This window comes from Trichomycterus rosablanca, chromosome 17, assembly GCF_030014385.1.
Source record: "Trichomycterus rosablanca isolate fTriRos1 chromosome 17, fTriRos1.hap1, whole genome shotgun sequence".
Taxonomy (NCBI): Eukaryota; Metazoa; Chordata; class Actinopteri; order Siluriformes; family Trichomycteridae; genus Trichomycterus; species Trichomycterus rosablanca.
Genome location: NC_086004.1, coordinates 7,387,267 through 7,396,826, shown reverse-complemented (window position 1 = coordinate 7,396,826; position 9,560 = coordinate 7,387,267). Strand labels below are relative to the sequence as shown.

General features: G+C 39.4%; 1 protein-coding gene across 1 annotated transcript; it reads right to left on the bottom strand.

Moving 5' to 3' along the window:
• Positions 1-1,775: 1,775 nt before the first annotated feature.
• Positions 1,776-8,786, bottom strand: LOC134331717 (protocadherin-20). Its single transcript, XM_063013224.1, has 2 exons — positions 8,736-8,786; positions 1,776-4,382 (listed from the first exon to the last, which is right to left on the bottom strand). The coding sequence occupies exons 1-2, from the start codon at positions 8,784-8,786 to the stop codon at positions 1,776-1,778; spliced, it is 2,658 nt and encodes an 885-aa protein (XP_062869294.1).
• Between the last annotated feature and the right edge of the window lie 774 nt (positions 8,787-9,560).

Genomic DNA, 9,560 nt, shown 5'->3' with positions numbered 1-9,560 from the left:
GCAACAGCTTATAAAAATGTTCAAAAGATTTAAGTCTGGACAGCATCAATGCCAAATGATATTGTACATTGCTCCTTAATTTCCTTAGCTAATACTTTTGAGCAAAATACTATTCAGCTAGCTCACTAGCATCTTATTTAGGTATAAGCCATCCGATGTAACTACTACTGTTAGCTAAAATACTAAAAAGCCACTTACTCTTGTAAGTTTCCCCTTTGTTTGGGACTTTTCCCAATTTTTTTTCTGTAATCACTTATAAAATGGAGTTCTCTATAACTGCTAGGTGAAGAAAAGCAGAGACACTTACAAACCCTGTCAGGCTGTTCACAAGGTTTGGGCTCATTTATAAGCTTCCCTGTTTAAGCTGGTGTGTTGATTCCTAAAAGGATTGTTCTCTGTCTGATTAAAACTGAGATGGTGTAATAAAGTAATGAAGATAAATAACAATATTTAAGTATACCTTCCACCTCTTTTACTAAAAATCTGTAACTTAGAACACATAAAGTAATTGCACAGATGTGTTATCAAGACCGTTATGAAGATTATGTTTGGCTCTGCAAAACGAATCCCACTCCCATAAAACCCTAAAATTAATATTACACATCTTACAATTTGTGGCATTAATTTGGTTTGCTTTTGTTTACACCCATCACTGGTCAATGTGTGTTCTGGTGCAGAGGTTCTCATTGTGAAAATACTCAGACAAATATATATATATATATATATATATATCCTATTTTCTCCCAATTTAGTGTAGTCAATTTGTCTGCTGGGGATCCCCAATTTTTTTTCAGTCAATGGTATATTGCTGCTCGAGCCTCCTCCGACCCGCGCGCAGCCCTTAGCGGAACCTTTTTCCACTCATGCACTCTGCACAGGTGCCTCTATCTGCCAATCAGGGTCCTTACACAGCGTTTGAAGACCCCACCCACATATTCCGATCATCCCTCCCTGCAGGCACTGTCAATTATGCACGCTAGATTGCGCCCAGCCGACCGGTGGAACCACTGAGTTTCGAACCAAGGAGTTCAAAATCTCGGCACTGGTGTGCTAGCGGAATATCCCCACAGTTTTATTTAATGAATTTGTATTTAGACTGACCCCAGTTTGTTATTATATTCCAATACTGATGTGAACGTTGAGCTGTATTATAATTATTTGGATTTTTAGGATGCATGTAAACGTAGCTATAGTTTTGGTAGGAAAGAAATGGAGTCTGTGAGGTAATACATTTGAAAAGTCTGGTCCCTCTACAGTGGATTAGCACTAAAACATTGCACAGCACTCTAGCATAAGAGACATCCTCTATCCCATACAGGATGCATTAAATATATCCATGACTGAAACCAGTGTGGCAGTGTGTTGTGATTTGCGTGTGATTTCCACTTACAGCTGTTTCTTTGTACCACATTCAGTAATAATAATAATGTTTAGAATATTCTGGTTCATTGTATGGAGAACAATGAGTCATAGTAACTAAGACTATTTGACACATCGCTGAGGGCACTAGTTACAGTTCAAGTTAAATGTTTACATACACTTGGAAGGAACATGTAGGTCATGCCAGCTGTAGGTTGGGATAATAAATTACAGTGTCATGTAGCTGGTGGACAGGCTTTTTAAAATCTGGGTTTGCAAAAACCTTTTATAATCTCATTTTTTAACCTTTTTGTCATAAAACTATAAAACATCATATATACAATATATACATTTTACAATCTGTCTACAGAAACTGCACAATTCACATTGGGAAACAGTTTTTAATGAGGCCATTGTTATATGTTAGAAAGTTCCATTAGCTTTCTGTCCATGGCCTGCATGTCACTGTTCATTTTTAAAGGAATCTCCACCTCTAACCTTTTCTTTTTATGTTTTTTCTGCCTTTTACAGCAGATGTAAGCAGTCAGTGACACCACTATTAAAAGTAGTCCTAGGCAGGTGGCACTTAGTGCTATAAGTAATGGCTGACAGGGAAAAAGTTCACTGTACTCAGGCCCCTGGGCAAGTCTGTTTGGTGGCCTGACCTCCTCAATCCCAAACTCTGCTTCCCTGATCAGCAGATTCTGAATGTAGCTCTCGTTGCTGACGGTCTCATTGACAAACAGGTTGACCAAAACTGTGGCATGGAGAGGTTCAGGCTGGCCATGGTCACTGACCTTGACTAGCAAGCTGTACAGACCTCGGTCATTCAAGGCTTTCCTAAGAGTAATGTTCCCTGTGTATGGGTCAATATCAAAGGAGCCTGGTTCACCACCCTTCCGCTTGACAATGCTGTAAGCTATGACCGCATTCATGCCAGTGTCCTTGTCCACCGCGTAGACCTCGGTGATGGATGTCCCTGGAGTTGTAGAAGGCAGAACTAGCATGTAGGACTGGTTAGACTGAGGAAACAGCACAATTGGAGGGTTGTCGTTGACATCCAGAAGCAGGATTGTGACCATTGTGACAGAGGACAGTGCAGGATTTCCCCCATCTACTGCTTCAATCCAAATATGATAGGTTCCTTGCTGCTCCCTATCCAATGAAGTCTTCGCCCTCAAAGCCCCCCGTCCTGTATCAATCACAAATATGTCACTTCCATTGACAATTGATAGTGCCACCCAGCCGTTTTCCCCAGCATCAGCATCTGTGACAGAGAGCATGCCAATCTCACCAAAGCCTGGAAAGTTCTCTGAGACAAAAAAAGTAAAATCTTTGTTTATAAATTGAGGGCTGTTGTCATTGCGGTCCAGTACAGTGATCACAACGGTGGCAATAGACTCCTTTCTTGGAGTGCCGCCATCAACAGCTCGCACTATAAACCGGTAAGTCTCCTTTTCCTCTCGGTCAAGAGATGTCCTCACTGTCAAAACTCCAGTCAATTGATCCAGGTGGAAAACTGGGGGAGCATCTGACCCGAGAAGATAAAGCACCTCCCCTCTGCTCTCACTGTCCTCATCAGTGGCCTGAAGTTTCGCTAGGAATGTGCCTGGATTATTGTTTTCCTCAATTTTTACATCAATAACTGATTGCTTAAATTTGGGAGCATTGTCATTAAAGTCCAATACCTGCACCTTTATTGCAGTCTTAACAACCACACCATGGTTGTTTTTGACCACCAAAGTAAGTTTATAATCCTTTTGCTGCTCATAATCCAAAAGATCAGTAGTCTCCAGGATGTACTCATTTTTTACTTCTTTATAAGGCACTAGCCTAAAGGGTCCAGTACCTTCCAAAAGGCATACCACCTCCTGCTTTGGGTCTGCATTTTTTATCGTAAAAAATGCAACTGGGGAAAATGGTGGTTCTGATTCACTCAGAGAAACCACACCATCTTTCTCTGAAGCGATATACCGCGGTAAAATGACTGGTGGACCAGAAACCCCCTTAAAAACATGGACTGTTACTGTAGCTATATCCGGTATGCAGGCTGGTCCATTGGCCAGCACAACCAACTTGTAAAATTTTCCAGTGTCTGTACCAATTTTCCCTGCTAACTTAATTACCCCAGAGTCTTTATCCAAATGAAACAGGTTCCTGGTTTCTCGGCTGACCCGCTCACTGAAAGCATAAGTTATCTGACCATTAGCACCCTGATCTAGGTCAAAGGCATGGAGCCGAGCCAATTGTGAGCCTCTGGTGGTGTTTTCAAAGAGTGTCACATTCACCAGAGACTCTGTGAACTTGGGGCAGTTGTCATTGACGTCTGTAATTATGATTCGAAGAGTAGCAGTTCCCAAAAGTGGTGGAGAACCTCCGTCTTCAGCGATGATATCAGTCACGTATTCCCCTTGTGTTTCCCTGTCAAGTGACTCTGTAATAATCAAGAAAGGAGTAAGCTCGCCCACTTCATTCTCCTCAACATCCAGTGTAAAAACTCCATAGTCATTAACCAGCCAGTAGGTCTGAACTCCATGAATGCCTATATCAGGGTCGACGGCAGACTGCTCCACTGCAAACCTGGCATTCACTTGAGCATTTTCAGGCACAGAAACCCTGATTTCACTGACTGGGAAATAGGGCCTGTTGTCGTTGACGTCTTCAACAATGATTTTGACCTTAACTAGCTGAAAGTACTGCTGTGGCAAAATCATCACATCCAGAAAGATAGTGCAGCCCTGTCCCTCGTGGGAATCCTCACAAAGAGCCTCTCGGTCAATCTGCACGTCTGAGGTGTAAAGCAAACCGGTGGAATTATCAAGATTCACATACTGAGAACTAGTCTGTCTTAGCTCCAGATAAAACAAAAGCGGAGGCTCAACAGAAAAATCCAACTTTAGGTCGTCGCCGACAGCTCCTATGAGAATCCCTTTTGGTAAGCCCTCCTTTATCTTATACACGAGATGGCTGAACTTTGAAAGGCAGAAATGAGGGCTGGTGTAGAGCAGGAGAATGCACAGACCCTGCAACAAAAAAGAACATACAATTATATGAAGAAATGGATCTAAAAAATCCAAAATATAAAATTACATTAGTTTTGAAAAATTACTAGCATGGCAGATATTATGTACATTATTCTATGGGTGTAACAAGATTTCACAAATTTCACAACTGGATATAATTACGTCATATGTGCCATACTGTTTTTTTTTTTTATTGGCAGCACCTACAGTTAAAATTTTACATACACTTGTATGGAATATGTACACCGACCACACATAACATTATGACCACTGACAGGTGAAGTGAATAACACTGATTATCTCATCATCACAACACCTGTTAGTGGGTGGAATATATTAGTCAGCAAGTGAACATTTTATCCTCAAAGTTTATGTGTTAGAAGCAGGAAAAATGGACAAGTGTACGTATTTGAGCGAGTTTGACAAGGGCCAAATTGTGATGGCTAGAAGACTGGGTCAGAGCATCTCCAAAACTGCAGCTCTTGTGGGGTGTTCCCAGTCTGCAGTGGTCAGTATCTATCAAAAGTGGTCCAAGGAAGGAACAGTGGTAAACCGGCGACAGGGTCATGGGCGGCCAAGGCTCATTGATGCACGTGGGGAGCAAAGGCTGGCCTGTGTGGTCTGATCCAACAGACGAGCTACTGTAGCTCAAACTGCTGAAGAGGTTAATGCTGGTTCTGATAGAAAGGTGTCAGAATACACAGTGTATCACAATTTGTTGTGTATGGGGCAGCAAAAGGGGGACCAACACAATATTAGGAAGGTGGTCATAATGTTATGCCTCATATGTGTATGTTTTTTCTCTATGACTAAATGATTGGTACTCTTCATTGTAATTTCATTTTGTTGCATGGTCTGCTAATTCCATGTTAGTGATTATGATTGTCTACAGCTGGTGACTTATTTGTGCCAAAGAAAACAAGGTTAGTTTGATTGAGGCAAATACAAGGTGGATGGAAAAGTGGTTTCTTGACAAGTTTGAAAGAAAAACCCAAACTGTCATCTTATATTTTTAAAAATTAAAGTGACTGTGCCATTACACCTAAGAGTACAACCACCAATGTACAGGTCTGCCCTGAATTAGTAGCTAATGAAACACAGGACACCAGCTTTACACTGCCATAGGACTTAAAGACTGTTTTGTAAGAAAGAAGCCCTGCTCGTGATATGTTTTATTTATGTAATTAGCAAGAAAATTCACTTAAGCTTAAAGTAAAAGTTTTAATTTTCTTTTTACCCGTTGCAGAGAGACCACTGTTTCATATTATTCGTACTTGCAGATAATTAATTATACAGATTATCTTGGGACCTAAATGTGCTTAAAATGGTTTTATAAAAATCTCAGATCCATTTTCTAAACTCTACACAAAGCTGCCTAGACCTTCACATTGTATAACATGTATTTCAGTCTAATGAGTGCAGTCAAACTAGCCATATTTATTTGAAAACACATTAGTCACATACTGTAGTCAATCCTGACCTAACAAGAAGTAGAGGGCTGTGCCATAAAGTTAAATTACATTTTACTTTCTACACCACCAGATTAATCATTTAAGTTGCTCTGTGTATGTTTTGTTCCAGAAAATATTTTAAATATTGCATTCATTCATCTTTTTATTTATTAATTCATTAATTATCTATTTTACCACTACTTTATCCTGGTCCTGGCTGAAGTGGGTCTGATTTACTGGACAAGAGACAGGAAACACCCCAGACAAGTCGCCAGTCATTCACAGGACAGGCACACTTAAGGTTAATTTTTGTTCCAACTGGCCTGACTGCATGTCTTTGGACTTGTGGGGCATCCAGAGGAAACCCATACAGACACTGGGAGAACATGCAACCTCCACACAGAATTGACCCTGGCCTAGGAATCAAACTCAGGCCCTTCTTGTTGTAAGGCGACAATGCTACCCATGGCGCCACAATGCTGCCCTATTCAAATTTTCATGTAAACTTACATTTGTAAACTAAAAAGCATGTGTGCCAACCAAGGGATACAAAAAAACGGAACAGTTGTACAAATCAATCAAATCCCAAGACTGTCATGACATAAAAGTAAATGTAAACCTTTGAGTTCAACCATATTGGTAGTTCCAGGGTGAGCCATGGGAGGAACGTAGGTCTCCGATTGTTTGTGTCAGTGTGGCACTATTAAATGAAGCATAAGTTCTGGGCGCAGGTATTTAAACTATCTAGAATTGTGATTGGCTAGCTCACTGCATTTGCATCATATGTTGTTTTAAGGCTCAAGCAACAAACCAGATTGATTTTGCACAAGCAAATGCTCACTGTCTGTAGTCCTGTGTCACTGGTACTCCTAAAGATGGCTAACATGACTTTAGATTAACTGTTGCATAAACAATATAGGGCAAGGCTAGTTAAAATATTAACTTTGGTTAATACTTCTATACAACCTTAAATGTTAAATAAAAAAAAGTTTAATAGTCATCCAAGGTAGGTAGAGAAAGAATGGTGGGGGGAGAGACAAAAGGAAAAAAGGAAGGAGGATTCACAGACAGAGGCCTAAAATTTGGCAAAAAATAGTCATTTCAAATCTGGTGTCATTTAAAAATAGATATATTGAGCTACTAAATACTGAGCTAATCAAAACTGACTTAAGTGTAAATGTGTGTGGGTGCCTGTCTGTCTGCTCTGTGATTGGCAACCTGTTTGTGGTCTTTCCTGCCTTTTGCCCAATAAATTGGACCTACTGTGACGCTGACAATGACAAAGCAGTGGTAAAGCTTTGAATGAATAAATAAATAAATGTTTGTAGTGTCTATGTTGCATTGCATGGCTTAATAATGAGTCAATAATTCATTCATTTGTTTATTAATCCTGGTTGGTGTAAAGGTCTGACACCACCCCAAAACACTGGGTAGTCAGGAATACACCCTAAACACGGTGTCAATCACAGGTGGCTCAACATTTTTTAGTATTTGTGAAAGGAGTGTTGACCTTGTCATTGTACCACAGTTTATTTGTGGTCTCCTTTTTGATGAGATACTCTGCCCAGTAATTTCTTGTAAGCCTTCTAAAATAAGAGTTATACATCCACGTACCAATTTCAGTTGTTGAATCTATCTGTAAATATGATCAAGACTGTTGAAGCATCAAAAATGTTTTGACTAGTAATGCAAAAAATATATATATATTTTTGATGTTTTAAAATATGTTCACATGAAAGAAGTATTGCAAAATATGTGAAAGGAGTGTTGACCTTGTCATTGTTCCACAGTTTATTTGTGGTCTCTCTTTGAATGAGATACTCTGCCCATATCTTTCTTGTAAGCCTTCTAAAATACAGTTACATACCCACATACCGTTTTAGTTGTTGAATCAATTTGCAAATATGATCAAGATTATTGAACCTTCATAAATGTTTTGACTAGGAATGCAAACAAATAGTTTTTCTTGATGTTTTAAAATGTGTTCACATGAAAGAAGTATTGCAAAATATTTTAATGTATTTACCAGTCAATATTTATAAAGTTCAATACATTTGACAGCAATACTATGCCCAATTATATATTTCTTATACGAATCAATCATATATATACACGTATAACCTGAATATACATGAATATCAACCCAAAACATGATCACTAAACATGATTACAAACTCTAGAATGTTTGTAGTGTCTGTGTTGCATTGGACAGCTTAAACATGGCTTAATAATGAGTCAATAATTTATTCATTTGTTTATTAATCCTGGTTGGTGTAAAGGTCTGACACCACCTCAAAACACTGGGTAGTCAGGAATACACCCTAAACAGGGTGTCAATCACAGGTGGCTCAACATTTTTAGTATTTGTGAAAGGAGTGTTGACCTTGTCATTGTACCACAGTTTATTTGTGGTCTATCTTTTAATGAGATACTCTGCCCAGTATTTTCTAAAGATGAAAGTACCAATTTCAGTTGTTAAATCTATCTGCAAATATGATCAAGATTATTGAACCTTCATAAATGTTTTGACTAGGAATGCAAAAAAAATCTTTTTTTCTTGATGTTTTAAAATGTGTTCACATGAAAGAAGTATTGCAAAATATTTTAATGTATTTACCAGTCTATATTTATAAAGTTCAATACATTTTACAGCAGTACTATGACCAATTATATATTTCTTATACGAATCAATCATATATATTTACGTATAACCCCAATACATGAATATCAACCTAAAACATGATCACTAAGCATGAACTCTAGAGACAGGATTTGCTTGACTGGAACAAATCAGAATTCAGGTTCCACAATCACTTCTCAATCAATAAAACTCATCACCCAAAGTCCCAAAGTCTGTTCTACATGACAAGCTCTGCTCATTTCTCACTATACAGAAACTCACCCAGAACTTTCCTTCTCTGGTAAAGCTGAACCCTCTCCGCATGTTGCACATGTTTTCCGCCTGGTAAATTAATCCAGCTGTGTTTTATTCCAGAGGGAATGGAGGGTTTTAGTAGCAGTGATATATCCACGGCTTCATGGTGAGAACAGTGTGGCGCGGCGCCGACACTCTGAACGCTTCCTGCGCATCTGAACCGCTTCGTCCATTCATCTCCCTCACAGAGCGAGGACACGCCCACTATATGTTAATCACCCTGACACGCCGACCAATGAAAACTCGCTTTAGAGATCTCATTTGCATATTGAAACAGCTCACCGCGCGGCACAGAGAGACAGAGCCACGCGCCTTGTGTTCTCACGCGCTCCTACAAGCAGCGGTGTTATCAGAGTGCAGAACAAGTGAGAGAAATACAAACAAACTCAGAATGGTTCAAAATGACAATATAAGAATTTTCTAAAACGAAACTCGGGGTACATATGGAACAGGGGAGAACTGCAGTTTTCCTAAACCGTGCGCTAAATTAATCTTCTTTGACGGTGAAGTGTATAGTAAATAGACTGCGGATTGAGACACAGCCATCCAACTATGGTTCTCATGTTCTCCATGTGCAGCCTGAGTCTGATGCAAAAAGCCTGAGTTTTAAATAATATACCTGATAATAATAAATATTTAATATACCTGATCATGATAAGCATTACATTTTCATTTTCAGCATTTAGTAGACGCTTTTATCATGACAGAATAAAGTTTAAGCAATTTAGGGTTTAGGACCTTGCTCAGGGGCCCAACAGTGGTGGTGGTGAGGCTTGAACCGGCAACCTTATA

What these genes read in the sequence shown, in the direction of transcription:
- LOC134331717 (XM_063013224.1), bottom strand. Translation starts at nt 8,786, where the DNA reads ATGTGCAACATGCGGAGAGGGTTCAGCTTTACCAGAGAAGGAAAGTTC. An exon ending in CCAGAGAAGGAAAGTTCTGG is followed by an intron (nt 4,383 to 8,735) that starts GTGAGTTTCTGT and finishes TTTTTGTTGCAG; the next exon opens with GGTCTGTGCATTCTCCTGCT.